The sequence below is a fragment of the Danio rerio genome, chromosome 22 (genome assembly GCF_049306965.1).
Source record: "Danio rerio strain Tuebingen ecotype United States chromosome 22, GRCz12tu, whole genome shotgun sequence".
NCBI classification, from domain to species: Eukaryota; Metazoa; Chordata; class Actinopteri; order Cypriniformes; family Danionidae; genus Danio; species Danio rerio.
This window is the reverse complement of record NC_133197.1, coordinates 8,191,435-8,211,624: the sequence shown is the minus strand read 5'-3', so window position 1 is coordinate 8,211,624 and position 20,190 is coordinate 8,191,435. Positions and strand designations below refer to the sequence as shown.

The following is a 20,190-nucleotide window of genomic DNA, read 5'->3' as shown; positions in this document are numbered from 1 at the left end:
GCCTTTAAGGAGATATGAAGTTTTAAAGCCTAAAAAAAAATGTTTTCTGTGTTAGGGTTGGCGTTTTCCAGGTTGATCGTACAGTTGGTGGTTTTATTCACTTAGAAGAATAATGTAAACTTTAAAGAGTTTTGAGCAAAACAGTCCATCACATGAAGTTTATTAATATCAAAGATAACAAAATATATTTTTCTTTGTGGCATGTTCTGTAATTGATATACTCTGGTAATGTTAATGCTAAATATGTACAAGATAAAACTTGATTCTTAACTTACTGATCTATACTACATTCTGTTTGCAGATCATTGGCATTGATATATAGTCATCACTATGATTCCTGTGGAGCATATTCTCTGTTTTATTTTATTTTACCTCAGTTCGTTCTCTCTTTTGTTTTAATAGATTTGTGCATTTAATAATTTTTAATATATTTATTTACACTTCATGTTCTCTCTTTTTTTTTTTTTACTTTATAACCCATGCATGAAACTTATGCAAAGGGGAATGTGAGGAGGGGCATGCCTAGTATAAACAAATTTAATTCTTTGAGTTTAACTTTAATATACTGTATGTTAAGCGACATGTTGATGATTGTTGGTTATTTTGTACAGATGCCGCCTGAGATCCTGTAGTGTATCCTACTGAGAGTTGTCACACAGGATGGTGATGGGACATTTCTGCAACTCTCACTGACATCCAGGACCTTCTGAGTAATTGTCATTCATTCATTCATTCATTCATTTTCTTGTCGGTTTTGTCCCTTTATTAATCCAGAGTCACAACAGCGGAATGGACTGCCAACTTATCCAGCAGGTTTTTACGCAGCGGATGCCCTTCCAGCCGCAACCCATCTCTGGGGAACATCCACACACACACACACTCATACACTACAGACAATTTAGCCTACCCAATTCACCTTTACCGCATGTCTTTGGACTGTGGGGTAAACCGGAGCAACCGGAGGAAACCCACGCGAAGGCAGGGAGAACATGCAAACTCCACACAGAAACGCCAACTGAGCCGAGGTTCGAATCAGCAACCCAGCAACTTTCTTGCTGTGAGGTGGCAGCACTACCTACTGCGCCACTGCCTCGCCGAGCCATTGTCAGTAATCCAAAATTCAAGAAGCAGGCTGTGTGTGTGTGTGTGTGTGTACACATGATAAAGAGTACAGAATATGCCAAGCACTTTTTACTGCAGATTGTTACTAATGCTGTAGTGGAATTTCCCTGTAAAAAATATATAATTGTTTTTATGTTTATTAAAGATATTAATCACAAACTGCTGTATCTTAAATTATTATTATTTTTTCTATAAATTGTCAGTCTTCCTTTTGTACGTGTGCATGTGCAAACACAGATGTTCTGTAGGTGAGACATCTGACATCTAAAAAACACAGATCTGCCAGATTTTTACTCGAACCGAGAAAGAGGGACTTTCAACTGACTGTATTGCTTTGTGTTGGTGTTTTACTGAAGATGAAGTTGGTATTTATTTCTCAGGATTTGTCAAATAAAAAAAATCAGAAGTTTACACGAGTGCTGCACTTATTAATGTCAAATTTATTTTCATTAATTTGTGTCCTGATAGATAAGTAATAAATAAAACTGGCCGTTTGTGCCACACTATTAATATAATATTAAGTGTATTTAATATTCTAATGAAATGAAATAGAATAACAATGTTGTATGTGACTCTTAATAACCAAACAAAATCATTATAAAAAATATTTTTAAAGATCTACAGTGCAGAAATGGACACAGAAGGGTTATTAGAAAGTGGTATTAAAGTATTTACCCTGCATTTACAAATAATACAAAAATAAAACCAAGAAGACTGCATTTTAAATCAGTAATATTAGATTATGAAATTATTTGTAACTTATTAATTAAATTGTAGAACAGATATCAAAACCACCCAGTAGGTGGCAGCAGAGCACTGTCTTCATTCAAATGGAGTAACTGAACAAAACTTTAATGGATTAGTAAATAATAAATAATGAAATTGATTGCATTCATAGATGACACACCATGTAATATGAAAAAAATTAATATAAAATTTTACTCATGCTGGAACATTTACATATAACAGATCATATACATGTATATTCATAGCAGCATCAAAGTAAAAATAAATCCATTATATGATGAAATAATCTGATTTAATAAGTAAAAAGGTTACAAACGTATACTTCCCTTAATAAATAATAGCTTATTCCTGCTCTTAATAAAACTCAAAGCAGTGCAGTATTGAAAGAAAAACAATTGGACACATGCCCAATATTTTTAATAGACTTAAATCAAAGTATAATTTTAATATTTTCAATTGTAAATTTTCCAGAGAACTCTTCCATTCAAAGGGAAAAAAATAAACTGAACTAAAAACACTGCATTTTTATTTATTTATTTATTTTTTCTCTCTCCATCTTTATTTGCTGTAAATATGCAATATGCATTTGCATTTTGAAGCAAAATAATAAACCATTAAAATATCAGAACTAAAATCACTGCGTTTCTGAAGTGACACCATTGTGAAAAGAGTCTTTTGAGTCTTTTGTAATATTTTTTAGCAGGAAAAATACCATTATGAAATTCACATAACTGTTAACATAATTAAAGGGGTGGTCCACTACGATATTATATTTTAAACTTCAGTTGATGTGTAATGTAGCTGTGTGAACATAAACAGCATCTCTGAATGTAAAATATTCAAAGTTTAATGCAAAGGGAGACCTTGATTTGTACAGAGTTAGCTTAGCAACGCCTACAATTAACGAATTTTGGGGACTACAAAAAATACTTCCGCCCCCTGTGAGATCACAAAAGTTCGTTATTGCGCATCCCACACTGCGCAGGTAAAGGCCGTGGCCAGAGGCGCTGTAACGTTACTGCAGAGAGAGAAATGCCATCCTGCTGTTTCCACAGAGCTGTTCTGTTTCTGTTGTTGGGCTTCCAAATGACACGACCCAAACACAGAAGTGCTTACAGTTCAATATTAATTATGTTCCAGAGAACTATAAAATACATAGCAAGCATGATTTGACAAAACACATCTTCCAGAATCTCTCCCAGTTCAGTGCTGGATTCAGTTAAAATCTCCTCAAAGATGGAGCAAGGAGACGCTGTGAACTCTGAGTCATGACCTGTAAGTGTTTTTATTTGTTAAAATTGATCATGACATGTACAGTGTCTAACTTTAACGGTGTGTTGTAGCAAAGATGTAAACAACGGGAAATTATGGTAACCGCTAACGACTTAGCTAACGTTACAAATCCATATTTATCAAACGGCTGTAAACGCACACACACACATACACATAAACGCACTCTTGGCCAGCACCTGCGTCTCTCTGTGTGAGACGGCAGAATTTCTCTCTATAGGCAGCTATGCTATGCGTTTTACAACTCGGACAATAAAGTCGCAAAAGATATGTGAACGATTCATGTTACTTACACAGGCATATTCCGCATATGCATGAAAGACGTCCTGTAACGCATTGATTTAAAAAAAATACAGCAATGATTTCCCAACTGGAGTGTAACATCAAAAACAAATCAATCCAGGCTCACAAAGGTCTCATCTCACATCTTGTGCTTTATTCTGTCACCACAGAAAATAACTTAATCCGAGCATGAGAGAAAAAGAACAATAAAAATCTCTCCCGCGCACATGCGCTTCTCGTGTTACAAATACTTCATCGTATACACGCATAAACACACTAAAAGGCACAGAAACAGTTAAAGGAGCCGCATCCCATTTTCACTCGTTACAGACACGTGTTGACTGACTGACTGACTGACTGACTGTTTACACAAAACGCGCGTGCTTGTCAGGGCGTGACGTGAAGCCGATCGGCGTATCACAGCATATTATGATGATGACCAATCAGAGTCACTTGAGGGTGGGCCTTTTAGAGGAACTAGGAAATATGACAGTCGTTTTCATGTTAGCTGAGTAGCTGTGTATAATCAAAGTGATATTTATGAAAAAATAACACGATTTCCTTCAAGTTAAACATGAGCACACATTGCTTTGCATCTTATTAACACAACCAAGCCTTAAAAATAACATTCTGGACCACCCCTTTAACATATAAAACGCTCAGCAAGAATGTCCACTTTTGTGCATTTCTGTGTTTATTAAAGGGGTGGTCCAGAATGTTATTTTTAAGGCTTGGTTGTGTTAATAAGATGCAAAGCAATGTGTGCTCATGTTTAACTTGAAGGAAATCGTGTTATTTTTTCATAAATATCACTTTGATTATACACAGCTACTCAGCTAACATGAAAACGACTGTCATATTTCCTAGTTCCTCTAAAAGGCCCACCCTCAAGTGACTCTGATTGGTCATCATCATAATATGCTGTGATACGCCGATCGGCTTCACGTCACGCCCTGACAAGCACGCGCGTTTTGTGTAAACAGTCAGTCAGTCAGTCAGTCAGTCAACACGTGTCTGTAACGAGTGAAAATGGGATGCGGCTCCTTTAACTGTTTCTGTGCCTTTTAGTGTGTTTATGCGTGTATACGATGAAGTATTTGTAACACGAGAAGCGCATGTGCGCGGGAGAGATTTTTATTGTTCTTTTTCTCTCATGCTCGGATTAAGTTATTTTCTGTGGTGACAGAATAAAGCACAAGATGTGAGATGAGACCTTTGTGAGCCTGGATTGATTTGTTTTTGATGTTACACTCCAGTTGGGAAATCATTGCTGTATTTTTTTTAAATCAATGCGTTACAGGACGTCTTTCATGCATATGCGGAATATGCCTGTGTAAGTAACATGAATCGTTCACATATCTTTTGCGACTTTATTGTCCGAGTTGTAAAACGCATAGCATAGCTGCCTATAGAGAGAAATTCTGCCGTCTCACACAGAGAGACGCAGGTGCTGGCCAAGAGTGCGTTTATGTGTATGTGTGTGTGTGCGTTTACAGCCGTTTGATAAATATGGATTTGTAACGTTAGCTAAGTCGTTAGCGGTTACCATAATTTCCCGTTGTTTACATCTTTGCTACAACACACCGTTAAAGTTAGACACTGTACATGTCATGATCAATTTTAACAAATAAAAACACTTACAGGTCATGACTCAGAGTTCACAGCGTCTCCTTGCTCCATCTTTGAGGAGATTTTAACTGAATCCAGCACTGAACTGGGAGAGATTCTGGAAGATGTGTTTTGTCAAATCATGCTTGCTATGTATTTTATAGTTCTCTGGAACATAATTAATATTGAACTGTAAGCACTTCTGTGTTTGGGTCGTGTCATTTGGAAGCCCAACAACAGAAACAGAACAGCTCTGTGGAAACAGCAGGATGGCATTTCTCTCTCTGCAGTAACGTTACAGCGCCTCTGGCCACGGCCTTTACCTGCGCAGTGTGGGATGCGCAATAACGAACTTTTGTGATCTCACAGGGGGCGGAAGTATTTTTTGTAGTCCCCAAAATTCGTTAATTGTAGGCGTTGCTAAGCTAACTCTGTACAAATCAAGGTCTCCCTTTGCATTAAACTTTGAATATTTTACATTCAGAGATGCTGTTTATGTTCACACAGCTACATTACACATCAACTGAAGTTTAAAATATAATATCGTAGTGGACCACCCCTTTAACAATAAAAACAATATTTAAGAAATTGTACATGCATTTCCTGTTTACTGACACCACGTAGTGGGCATTCACGCTATTACGTTTCCACTAACTAATGAAATTACAGATGGGCGTGGCTGAATGTGCAGCCCCGCCCCACATTCATCCCCGCCCAGATCTGCGAGCTGCAGACAGGGGCTTCTCGGGGAGGAGCTGAACACGCAACGTCAACCGGTACCTGGATTCTGAGGGCAGAGCAATAACAGAATCTGGTTGCACAACTGGCACAGTAGGTGGCGATATGTACAAAGAATACAAGTCGCCATAAAACTAAGAAGAAGAAAAAGAAAAAGTTATTATATTTCTTAAAGGTCACTGGTTTAGTAAATAGGATATAGAGTTTATTATGGATATTTAAGGTAAGAAAAGAGTAAAAAGAGGAGAGGGGAATATAAAATGAGAGGGTACTGCAATTATTTCAGTCCAAATCCACTCCACACTCCAGTACAGAAGGGGCGGCAATGCACCATTAAAGTTGGATGCCAAACGCCGTTAAACATCAATGAAGAAGAAGAAGAAGAAGAAGAAGAAGAAGAAGAAAGCAGAAGAAGAAAAAGAAGAGACCGCCATTAAAGTGTTATGTGTTCCGCTGTTATCATTAATGTATTGCAAACGTGCGTAAACTTTAAGAAACGTGGTAAATGTTTGGCCGAACACGAGCATAACAAAGTTGGGTTAAATGGTTCTTGTCTGGAAACTAAACATCTGAAATCGTTGTTGTCAGTTGACTGGGTGTGGCTCAAACTAACGTTTAACTATTACCAAAAATAACACGTTCGAATCTTCTGAAATCTACAACAATATGAAGAACGTTTTGAGAACTGTTATGTTTGCAGTCATCGTCTGTGGTAAGTGAAGCTTTCTTTGAATTTTTTCCCAACACTTTCGGTTTCACTTGATATTACTGGTAATCTTACATTTACTGATATCCTTGTTTACACGTTGGCTTGCGCTTAAGTTCTTGCTTATGGGGACAGAGTAGACTCAAAAGAAATTCAAGCAAAAGACACGATGTACACATGCGTTGCCAAATTCACGTGCGTTAAACAGTTATACATATTCACAAAACAATTCACGTGCACAAAATAAAAAATACACATTCATAAAATACAGTACACAAATGCAAAACAACATTAGCAAATGTATAAGAGTGTACAAAAACTTTTGAATGTTTAAAATGTGCAAGTTCATCCTGAATAAGAATGTGCAAATCCTCTTTTACTTACGACTCCCCCTGGATACGTGTGTGTGTGTGTGTTTTCAAGACGACGACTTATAATTTTCGGTGGTTGGCAACCAGCGTTTTTGGTGCATTACCACCACCCTCAGTGTGGACCAGAGGTTAGGTTTACAGACTAATCATTATTCCCCCCCCCCCACTTTCCTCCTTCCCACCCTTTTTTCAAGCGCACACATACTTACAAACACACTTCTCACCCCTATCTACTATTAATAATCATAATACTGTTAATAATAATAATAATACTAATAATAATAACCACCACAATACTCTTACACCTACTTTTACTTTTACTATTTCTAATACTTAGTTATATTTAACTTTCTTCTAGGGCTGCACGATTCTGGCTAAAATGAGAATCGCAATTTATTATTATTTTTTGCTTAAAATAAAGATCACGATTTTCTCACGGTTATGTAGGTGTAAAATAAAGGTAAACATGAGTGGGCTATTATTATTAATATTTCTCAAACATATGGTAAAATAACTTAATTATTAGTAGGCTTTAATGTAGATCTACTGTTGGTTAAAAGCCGCATTTTGTATAGACATGGAATGATGGATTTGAACATATAGGGATTATTAGACCATTTTGTTCACAGGTAAAATGAGACATGTCATCATCAGATTCCCTCCTGCATTATATTCAACATTATAGGCTAAAGTAGATGTACTGACCCAGTAAACTTTTTTGTTTTCATCCACAACACTTTGTGTTTGGCATAAAAAAAACATATCAAGTGATTGATGTAATAATAACTAGGGATGCACAATATATCGGCGGCCATACTGTTATTGGCCGCCGATTCATATTGATTATAACGAGCGCGTGTGAGAGCTGTCACCATGCGCGCGCGCACACACACACACACACACACACACACACACACACACACACACACACACACACACACACGTTGATCTGACAGCCTTTACAGATTAACGGAGGAGAGCCTATGTGTGCCGGTCACTGAATCCAGCATAGGGGCTCTCAGTGGCTGCACATTCCGTCTTTATATTATGCTCTTGTTTGTCATAAAGTCATCCGTGCTCAATGATCAGGTGTTAAATCAAAATTTGACTTTAAAGTGTGACTTTCCACATAGCTGAGCATCATGTATAAAATGTAAAGTGTTTTTGATTGTTTTATTTTTATTTTAAGTAAAGGCTTATTTAGGAGGCTTTGTTTTGATTTGCAAATGGAAGCTTTTGTTTGGTTATTAGGGAAGAGGCTCTTAGCTTAGCTGTATAAATAGATAGTACACTGAAACATCAGTGGAAGCATCCAGCAGCAGTGTCCAGTCTCCTTGCGTGAAGACTCCACTGAGCACAAACATTCACGTGGCACTACAGTAGTAAGCTTTTTTTTTTTTTTTTTTTTTACTCTTCACACAATGTACTTGCAGTACAGGTTATGACTGAGACCTGGATTTGTCCTCTGGAACCGGTCACTCCAGTTGCATTCCACCCACACTCCCTCCTAATGAGGAGGGGAGAAGGAACTGGCCATCTCATTTATTTTAATTTTAATTTTTAATTTTTATTTTTAAAAATTTTACATAATGTACCAACAAAACAACACACACAAAGAAAAAAAAACAAGTTAGATGGAGTTAGATATTTTACTTAGTTTTACTTTGGAATAATACAATCTGTGAATTACTTTAAACTGAATCAACATGTGCCTCGTGTTTATCGAGCAGCCTTGAATCCTTTCGAGGCTTTTGTTCCAGGTTTCATAAGGCACTTCTTCAGTAAATTCCTTAGTCCAGGCCTCTTTTATATAGTTTGTATTCACAGGAAGTTGAAAAGCAGTAACACAGCGTGAAACCATATGTCTAGAATTTTGGTTTACCAAAAAACATCGCTCAAATGTATTAGATTTTGGTTTGTCCATAAAGCTTAAAATTACAGTTTGAACATTATGGCCCTATTATACACCCGGCGCAGTGTGGTGCAGGGCGCGGTGCATTAGTCTTTTGGTAGTTTCAGCTTGGCGCAGCTTGAGTCGTTTTGAGGCGTTGCACTACGCTGTTTAAATAGCAAATGCATTAGCGCTCATTTGTGCGCCCAGAGGCGTTCTGGTCTAAAAAAGAAAGGCGTTTTGAGGCGGACCGCTGGCGCGTCGCTATTTTGAGAAACTATAATAGATTTTTCATTAGACCAAAACTAACCCGGTCTAAACTTCGGCGCAGAGTTGCACCTCGCTTACACACTGCTTAATACGCACAAGAGAGCAATAGGCAAATATCTACACATATGAAAACGTTTAAATATTAAAAATATATATATAGGATATAATAAGAATAGATATAGAATATAAATATAAAGGATTAAAATATTTCAAAACCTATTATTTTCTAGCCTATATAAATATAAAAAATAACTGCTTTTATGTCTTCTTCATCTCGGGAGGCTTTTTCAGTTCATTCATAACAATTTGCTTTTGTATAATGTTATTATTATTAGCAGTATTATTTATTATATCCATATTTATATTTGTTTTATTAAAAACAAGCTTAGATTTGCCCACATGTCTGGTTTTAGACCATATGGGGCACAGCATGTGTTTTAGGATATAACTCAGGTTTTTGAGCACATTTTGTAATTATTATTCATTTATTCGTTTGCTGGAAATTAGAACTGAATTTAGAAATCGTTTTGAAACAAATATTTGCGCTTAACAAACAAAAGTATTTATTTATAGACTAATTGATGTCTGTGCGTAAAGGTTTCCCTATCCAAGAGCGAATGTGAAAGTAGTTCCATTATCTCTCATTCTCACACAGTAGATGATCTGTTTAACAGTTTTCTGTTAACTGTTTGCTTGTGGAATACTCATTTTTTTTCACTTAGACTTACTTTGTATCCTGTAAATAGCGAATGCGCTCTTAGCGCGACACAGCTGACTCTTAAAGGGAATGGGAGATGAGACTCTAATTGGTTTATTCTCAAAACACACCTATAACTCATTAAGAAAATAAACTCAACCATTTTAGATCATGCGCCGCGGTGCAAGGCAGATTTCTCGTCCTTAAATTAACAAAAACGCATCCTGACACGCCCTGAAAGCGTTTGCGCCCTGCGTTTTGCGCTCTGCACATGGACCGTCAAAATAGAGCCCAATGTCTCATTTGCAAGAACCGAAAAATTAAATGTTGATTGCAACTGGCTAAAAGATGCAAATTTTCTGTCTATGTACAGATCCCCAATAGATCTCAGACCTTTGGTCTTCCGTAACATAAAACCTTGATCTAATTTAGAGGATTTGAACATGTGATTATTCGCTATAGGTGCGAGGATTAGGGTTGTGACAATGAGGAAATTTTCCCACCGGTTAATCGACATGTGGCAACACTGGTATCATGGTGGGAGTGGGGGTTTCCTCTTTTTCTCTTTTTTTCTGCTTTTAAATAGCTTATAAATGCTTGCGTATTATACTTTTACTTTCAGTTTTGCAGGAATTGCCAACGTGCTGCATAAAGGCGCTATACACACTACACAGCATATACTGGAAAGATGACAAGTGCTGAACTCCACGGTAGGGCTGCACGATTAATCGAAAAAAGATCACAATCTCGATTCGGCCCTACACACGATCTTAATTCAGCTTTTCTACGATTCAGCCAATTATATTTTCAAAGTCAGGTGAGAAGCTTAAAGGCGGCTGCACAGGTCTTCACAGGAACTTGAACACCTTCAAATGGCATTAAAAGTGTCACATACTGTATTTATAGGGTATAATTCACCCAGAAATGTAATTTCTGTCTCATGTAATGATTTATTTGCGGCCGCAAAATCACACGTCAGCTGACCACGAGCTACCGAGAACGCATGCACGTAGCATGCCATTGACGACTACTTTAGTGAACAGAACCTGCAAATGCTATGAATAACAAGTTATAAAGTTGTAAAGTTGTTCCATTTGTTGCACAGAGTAATTGTTTGAGAGCCATGTTGAAAGAATGATTTGCATGTGTGTGTTTTTGTGAAAGTGAAGCCAGTGCGTGCACATTTAAATGATCATAACGCATTTTACAGTTATAATAACGACAAGCATTTGATATGTTTTTTTTTTTTCTTTCATAGCTAACACAGTGTTGTGCATAAAAATAAATGTTTTACAGTGTACGGCTGCTCGATTTTGGGAAAAATCATAATCACGATTATTTTGGTCATAATTGTAATCACGATTATTCAAAACGATTATCAGTTGAAGTCAAAATTATTAGCGCTCCTAAGAATTTTTTTTTAAATAAATATTTCCCAAATAATGTTTAACAGAGCAAGGAATTTTAACAGTATTTCCTCTAATATTTTTCTTCTGGAGAAAGGGATATTTGTTGTTTTATTTTGGCTAGAATAAAAGCAGGTTTAAATATTGTGAAACCCATTTTAAGGTCTATAATATTAGCCCCTTTGCGCTATATATTTTTTGATTGTCTGCAGAAGAAACTACTGTTATACAATGAACTGCGTAATTACACTAATTAAGCCTTTGAATCACACTTTGAATCTGAATGCTTGTATTTTGAAAAATATCTAGTCAAATATTATGTGCTGTCATCGTAGCAAAGATAAAATAAATCAGTTATTAGAAATGAGTAAATAAAACTCTTATGTTCAGAAATCTTCTTTCCATTAAACAGAAATTGGGGAGGAAAAGGGTTGCTAATATTCAGGAGGGCTAATAGTTCTGACTTCAACTGCACATATACAGTTATTTTCTTACCTGCAAAGGAAAAAGAAATAAAAACAATAAAATAAAAATATGGAACAAACAAATACAGAATGTGACTCTTTCAACATCATTTGGAGGTGTCCATATCACTGAGCAAAGTATGTGAAACAATGAAAAGACTCGTGCAGCCGCCTTTGCTTCTCTCTTGAACTTGAAAATATGATTGACAGAATCATAGAAATGCTGGATTAAGATCGTCTAGGGGGTCGAATCGAGATCGCGATCTTTTAACCATTAATTGTGCAGCTCTACTTCACACCATGTTAATAGCCATTCATTCAGAGCAAAAAGTCTACTGAACCTTTCATGTCCACAGCAGCAAGTAGAAAGCTGTCCAGAAATGATGATCTGCATTGCAAGTGAAGTGTGTCTGACTGTTTTAATCAGGCTCCTAAAGTCCCTCTGCTACCTGGATTTGATACAGCAAACTTTTACATTTCTAGTCCATATCTGTCACAATGATTTACACATAATATAGATACATCTGAAATAAGCAAATGAGAAAATAAGTTAGTATTGTTTTTATTATCATTATTTGTTATTAGTTTAGTGTTACCCAGCTGGATAATAAATTTTAAATAGTATTGTTTGTTAAATTAAGTATGTATGTCTTACATTTGTTTCCAATTCAGTTACTTTAAAAATACTTACATTTGAGGTGACTCAAACGGCTGTTTGAGACAGAATACTGAACAATGTCAGGGTTTATGTGGATGTTCTGAGAAGGACAAAAGCAGGCTTTATGTACGTTTTTGTGAGAATTAATAAAAATGTATTGAAGTACATTACTTGGACACAATTTGTCACACAGGTAACTGTTTAAGAAACGCAATTAATAACAAATGTGTAATATTGCTTGAGTAATATGAGGAAAGAATGTTAGATAGCATTGCGTGTAAAACAATCATATAAGCAGGGCTTAATTTGTGTTATTCTAAACAAAAGTTTTCTATACACTTTGCCATTGTTGGATTAATAGGCATATATGCAGTTTGCATAGATTACGCAGCCACGCCCCCCTAGGGTCACAGATTTTGATGGTCATGGTATAACACCTGAACAAGCCGGATCCGGAAGCTCTGAAATCTGATCCGGCACCTCATTTTACCAATCCTCCTATTTACCCGGCCTCCTCCCCTGTCTGCTGTTCACTTTCACTTTGTTTCGCGACTCCCCAACCCTCTTCACTTTCGTCCGTGACAACCAACCTCCGCTATCCAACGGCCAGCTTTTCCCCCGGTCTTCCTCCTTGGGTAGTATGCCATTATCCCGATCTGTTCCAGGGCCTTTGCGATTCACAAATTAAGCACTGCATATAAGGAACCCTGCAAAACACTCGCTACACACTGTACATGTAAGGCAAGACAAAAAAAAACTAAATAAATTAATACATTTAAGGTAGACGTGTAATTTGAGTGATTATGTATATCCAGCCTATTGTTATTATCGCAAAATAATACACCTCTTATAAAACAGCAATCTCTTCGCAAGATGTTCCTAGAACAGGTTACACGACATAATAATGCGTGTAAGTGTAAATATTTGTGTGCAAATCATATCTAATTTGTATATTTATTTTGCCAATTTACTCACCTTCTGTGTGTTAGAGATGACAGTCGTCATGACATGGAGGAAAGGAGCTGTTACAAAGCGCTATTTGAAAATGCTCCTGCGGCCTGCATCTGCACCTGCACGATGACTGGAGAGATCCAAGTGCGCGTGTCATGTTTATATTATTTTATTTGTCCCGGTTATTTATTTATTTTTTGACAAAACAATTCCATTCCATTAATTCAAGAAACAGATGAAGAAACATTTTATTCAGTTAAAAAATGTACAAAATGCTGCATTCATTAGCAAGTTATCCTTGTTGGTTTATGAAAACAAACTGGAGAAATACTTTTTATTAATAAACCAGAGCCCATAGCCTATATATTTAAGTTTAGTAATATCTTAAATTTTTTTAATGAGTGGATTATTGAAGGACTGTCTTATATAGTTCTATTTTTATAAAAAAAAAAAAAAAAAATATATATATATATATATATATATATATATATATATATATATATATATATATATATATATATATAAAATAGCTTACTATTATTGTTGTTGATGTTGTTGCAGAAGTTGTTGTTATTACTATTGTTTTAATTGTCAAAATTAAAGGGTCTATTAAAGGGCCCAACGCAGCATGGATGTTTAGACTCACACTGATACAAGAAGTCATGGCCTTTTAATGACAGCAGTAAATAACTGAACAACTATTTGAACTGTACAACCGTTTGTAGATTATAAATTAACATTTATTTTACATCTTTTTTATTCACAAACCGTGCAGCTTTTGTCACTGCAATGTATCCTTATGGGCTTCTGGAAGAACATTTCCTGAGCCTCTTGGTATGGAAAGTCAGAAATGTCTGGCCCATTTATTGAGACATTTATTAAACATGTCTCTTATAACAGTTTAAATGTGAACATGTCATGGCCAGAAGCAGCTTTACAGAAAATAATTCATCCATTCATTTTACTTCAGCGTAGTGCTTTCTTTATCAGGTGTCACCAAAGCAAAATAAACCACCACAGAAAAATTACAAACAATACATTTTGGAAACATTGCAAATGATGAACGATAAAAATGAGTTAAATTGCACATCTATAAATATAAATACGTGCTTACTAAAAGGAAATAGGCCTATAAATTACTTCTTAAAGCAATGCATGTATTACAAGAAGTTATATTATTATATATTCATGTTAAAAAAGTTATCTAATAATTCCAGCCAGCTTTTTAGTGAATTTGTAATATTGTCAAAAACACAGAACTTTCAGGTGTCAAACAAAAAGGCCTAAGCACATGCTGAACCATTCAACTATTTTGCTCGTCTCCAACTATTGACAGCAGATCTCTCAATGAGAGCGACAAAGGGATTTGCACTCGCGATATTTTTACTGCTCTATTCATTTAACCTATCAAATGTAATATTTAGATCATCACTGTGCCTCTCGCGATCTGTTCACGTGCTCATTCACTCTCGTTGCCATGATTTCCGGGTATTTTAATTAATTTTGGGGGATCATGGAGCCGGTATGAATTTGCAGAAGACACACAGAGCTTCCGGGAGAGTATCTGAAGAGCGGGGAGGGATGCGGGACGTATTTGAAGACCGGACGGGAGACACGCGATTTCGGAAGATTATAATTCGTTTGCGGGTATCTTTTGAGAGACTTGAGATGTCTGCATCTGTATATATTTTAGCTGTAATGACGCAAGCGCGGAACAGAAATGACATGCTGTTGTGTAAATAAGATGTTACATATAGCTATTTAGCTTGTTTATTAAAAAAGTTGTGATCTGGCGCTTTATAGATCATACAATTAATGTGATTTCAAGGGGGGCGGGTACAGTCATTGGGAGGGCGGGCGCGCCCCTTATAAAATGGTAGGAGAAACACTGTATCACAATGAAATACTGTATTTAGTCCATCAATAGGCCTATTTGATCAATACACTCACCGTTAAACTGACTTGGTAAACAATGTTTGATAGCAACAACTTTTCTCTGCCACTTCATTTACAGGGGGAAGTTGGTACATTCTTGCAAGCTGGTAGCAGCTCTTCAATGGTCACTTTCTCCAAACAAGTGGACATGTTCCATTCGGTTTTAAATTGATGAAACGTCATGCAATAATTCTACTCTTTTGCCTATTTATCATTGTGAAGCAGCTATGACAATTTATATTATTTTTATTATTTAGGGGTCAATCATGAAGGTCTGTTGTCCTGCATAGTTTAGCTCAAACAACAATCAAACACACCTGAACAAGCTAATGCCTAGTTCACACTAAAGGATTTTAAGCCTGATTTGAGCACGATTTGGAAGTTAACGAGCTCGCCGACAGATCGGGCTGTGATTGGGAAGAAATCTGCGGGTGCACGGCGCTCGCCGCTCTTTATGTATGAACTACTGAACAACGCATCAACGAGGCTCGCTGACGCGTCGCAGACACCTCGCAGACGTAAATCCAACATTCAGCATGCTAAATATTCCAGAGCAGTTGGCCGACTCAACCCCACGTGTGGTCAGATGTAGTGACGAGCTGCAGCCAATGAGAGAGCAGATCAGCATGAGCTGAGTGCCTGTGTGTTCAGGAGCTCAGCAGAAACATCTGTGATTGGTCAGAATGGGCATCGGTGCACTCGCTTCATTCTGTGTTTACACAGACATGAGAGGAGGCTATATTAACAGTGGAACTAGAATTCTGTAACTATTAGAATTACCATACTGCTCATTCTGATCGTTCTCATATGAAACGCCATATTGTCACAACATATTTACATTCAAAGCTATTATTGAGATATTACAATTAAGCTTTGAATGTCTGGCATCATATTTAATGACACCATTACCCTAAAAATATAATCTTTTTTTGGTAATACAGCCTATAAATATGTAGTTAAGATACTAAAACACTTAAAGGTCTTGGCTTTCATTTTCACTTTCAAACAGGAGCTATTTCACAGCACAGAATATGCTGTTTTGAAAGATATCTGAAGTAAATTGATGTTTTTGCCATCAGACAGTTTTGTTTATGTTAGCAGGAAATTGCTAGGCAAGAAAATGCACACATATTTAAAGTCACAGTGAAAAGTATCAGACATGCATGCAGTCATTTTAACCAATATGGTAATTTAAGGCAGAAATGCTCAGTTCTTTACTGTTTTTTTCAGAAAGAAATACACTGATAGTTAGAAAACGGCAGGGTGTTATAGATATGTTCGTTTTATTTCAAAGAGTTATAAAATTACAAAAATTAAAAACTCTGTGTATCTATCCACTGGAACCTTGCAGATGAGTGATTAATCCGCTGATAAATAAGCTGATTTGACGATGTTTTTAAATGCTTTCTCCAAAGCTTGAAACGCTGTCAGTGATGTAATCAGCACACAAGCAGCCAATACTGTTCAGCTTTTTCTGAAGACGACTCCCTCAAAATTTCATTGGCTGTGGTTTGGTAGCTTGAATGAGCTGATGGGGAATGAGTTGTTGTCAGATCATGTAGTGTGTGACCCCCCTCTTGTGGATCATTCACAGAGTGTTGCGTAGTGTGAACACCTCAGAGATTAGAAGACACAAAGTCAAGTCATGTAGTGTGAACGGCACAGCGATCTGCTGATGTTTAAAATCCTGTAGTGTGAACTAGGCTTAATCAAACTTACTAGGTATACTTGAAGCTTTCAGACAGGAGTGTTGAGACAGGTTGAACTCTGCAGGACAGAGTTTGTGACCCCTGGTATAAACGCTATAGCAATCCAGATTACTTGGCTTGACAATCACACTATTGCTGTTTCTGTACATTGCATAAGTTAAATATGTTCATTAACATTACCAGTAGTGAACTGATTTCTGTTTGTTTTGCAGGTGTGTTTAGTGCTGATGAAGATAAAGTGAAGTCAGTGATGGAGGGAGAGTCTGTCACTTTAAATCCTGACCTCACTCAAATGCACGGAATAATTCAGAAAAAGTGGATTTTTCAAAAAAAGGGATCCACCACTACTGAAAATATTCAATATGTGGAGATACTGAAAAACAGACTGAAGAGGAATGATCAGACTGAATCTCTGACTATCAACAACATGAGATCCAAACACTCAGGAATTTACATACTTCGGATTGACCTCAATACTGGGCCCAAAGATATAAGATTTACTGTTAATGTCGAAGGTGAGGAATTATGCATTCCTTAGAAAATATCAGAATGACAAAATTAATAGAATATTAACCTAAAATTCAGTTAATGTTAGTTATATTCAGTCTCGCAGTTTTATTTTCACAATATCACATATTTTTTGACAATAGTTGCTTGGTTTCATCATCAGTGGTGGTCACGTGATTGATATTGTATCTAAAACAACAGCGTGACTGAGACTGATACTGCTTTTACAAAGCAGTCCTAAAAAGAAGTGTATATTATTTTGACACATTTCTCTTTCTCTTAATTCAATATTTGCTTTATTGGCATGACAAATATTGCAAATGTATTGCCAAAGCGTTTATAAATTTTCCAATAAAGATAAAATAACTTGCATGTTTAATAAAAAACACAGTAAATAGTAGTAGTAGTAGTGGTGTAAAAAAATCATATTAATTATTATTCAATATATATTATTATTATTATTTAATTTATCATACATTATTCAATGCATCACATTAATATTCAATGTATCATATTATTTATAAATATAAATAAAAATAAGTATAGATCAGAATAAACATATAATACATATAGTACATATAATACATTTTTTAGAATAAAACCGTAATTAAAACTATAATAATCAGTATATTTACAATGAATGATTTATAATAATCTAGGTGTGTGTGCGTGTCCGTGTGTGTGTGCGCACGTGTGTGTGCGCGTGTGTTTGCAGGTGCAGCACTGATGTTTTTATCGGTCTGCTCTCTCTTTTTGTGACAACAGGCATTAATGTATTGGGCCGCTGGAAGGACATAATCAGTTTTTTCCCCTAGTAAACACTGCAGTTGTGTTTTATTGTCTAACTCGGTGAATTGTTTGTAAATATTCTGTAGTTTGGGGTAGAATGTTTCTCTGATGTGCTGATAGTTTGTGCAGTGGGTAAGGAAATGTCCCTCCGTCTCTACCTCTGCCTGGGCGGTGTGGACACTCACTCACTCACTCACTCACTCACTCACTCACTCACTCACTCACTCACTCACTCACTCACTCGCACACACAATGAGCAGTTATTTTGTTCAATTTCAATTCACCAATTACAATACTTTCAAACAAACCAATAAATAATTCATAGTATTGTAGTTCGAAGAAGTGCAATTAGTCATTTGCATCTGCAGTAGTACAGTGAAAAGTGTTAAATGTACCGTACATGTACAAATAACAAACCACACAAAATCACTTATCTCCTAATCTATTATAAAGCTAATTTTGATTAAGGTGTATTTGCAGATGTCACACAAGACAGACTCATGCGTCTTAATCCTGAAGAACCGACTCAAGAATGTATATATTCTCTAATGTTCCCCTTTCCGTCAAGCTTTTTGTATTATACTGTCCTCCTTTAATCTACAGTATCTAGTAAACAGTTTCATAAACTGAACCCACTCAAAGTAATATTTATTATAATTTAGTCTGACATGGCATTAAATATTAATGTACATACTTGCACACATACATAAACATAATAAATATGGCGAAGTGATTGTATATATTGTTGTACATGTAAAAATGTTACCTTTTTATTAATATGCATGTATCTTATGCCATTAACACAAGCAGAACAAATGAACAGTAAAGCATCATAGTGTAGTGCAGTTCATATACCAGGACTATTCAGTATGTTTAACCTCTGTGAATGTTTCTCTTTTCAGAGGTTCCATCTGCTAGTGATATTTATAATATTGAAATGAAGAATGTATCAGTGACGAAGGGAAAACCAGTCATTCTTCAGACTGATATTACTAAACTACAAGGAGATGAGCTGATAGTGTGGAGGTTTGGAGATGAGGGAAAACTCCTGGCTAAAGAAGATAAAGAGACCAAGAGTCCACCATATTATAATACTGATGAGAGATTCAGAGACAGACTGCAGCTGAATGACCAGACTGGATCTCTGATCATCAGCCACACGAAAGACACAGATGCTGGACTTTATACAGTGAAGATCAACAGCAACGAACACATGACATACAAGATAATCACTGTTGCTGTCACTGGTGAGTAATTCAAGGGTTTTAAAGCCTTGATTGTTTATCAGCCATCTGTGAATAACAGATGATGTGTTGTTCAAATCTTACATCATGAAGAATCAGACCTAACAATATTTAGTGATCAGAGATGTCATACTGTACCTTTCATAACATAGTCATTTACTCTGTTACAGTAGCAGAAGTTTTAAGCATCTTTACACATTATTGCAGCACAGAAACCAAACCTGAAGCTGCATAAATGTTCAAGAATATTTAATGACACAAACTGTTACACAAACCTTTTAATGAGGCATTACACTGAATTCAGAGCAGACACAGACCTGCTTTAGGGCCGCCTGTGTAAGGATGATCTTCTATAGTGCTGATGTTTATAATGTTTGTAGAGCAGACTGTCCATAATGATTGTCTTTATCATTACAGTATCAGATCTTACTCCAGTTGTAAATGGTACTGATGTTTAAAGTCTTTGTTATAGATCAGACTGTTTATAATGACTGTCTTTATCAGTTCCAGCTTCAGGTGGGTCTCCGGGTGGAATAATAGTGATTGTTCTGCTGGGAATTGCTTTAGCTGCTGCTGTTGTTGTTGCTGTGTGCTATTGCTGCAAGATCTCCAAATCAAGAAAACCAATAGGTAAGTATTGCAGCTGACAAAGGAACAGAAAAAAGCTTTACTCTGTAATAGTAAGGTGTAAATGTATTCATTTATTTATTTATATTTTTTCACAAATATCACAAATTTTATAACAGGTAATTATGAGCTGCAGTATTGCAAACAGGGATGGTGTGACAGTTACAGGACAATTTTA

General features: G+C 36.2%; 1 protein-coding gene across 9 annotated transcripts in view; it reads left to right on the top strand.

Annotated features, from left to right (window-relative positions):
* The first annotated feature begins 6,149 nt into the window (after positions 1–6,149).
* wu:fi37e09 overlaps positions 6,150–20,190 on the top strand; it is a 39,052-nt gene continuing 25,011 nt past the window's right edge. For 3 of the 9 annotated variants that reach the window (XR_012397715.1, XR_012397716.1, XM_073937233.1), the window contains exons 1-4: positions 6,150–6,499; positions 17,058–17,360; positions 19,044–19,388; positions 19,890–20,065. Coding sequence is in view for 5 of the 9 variants with exons in the window: in XM_073937233.1 (XP_073793334.1) it covers positions 6,454–6,499; positions 17,058–17,360; positions 19,044–19,388; positions 19,890–20,032 (837 nt within the window). In the remaining 4 variants the exon portion in view is untranslated. Of the gene's footprint in view, positions 6,500–14,861; positions 15,462–16,839; positions 17,361–19,043; positions 19,389–19,889; positions 20,073–20,190 lie in introns of those variants that run through there. The other 6 variants (XR_012397717.1, XR_012397718.1, XM_073937232.1 and 3 more) reach the window with 3 other exon arrangements.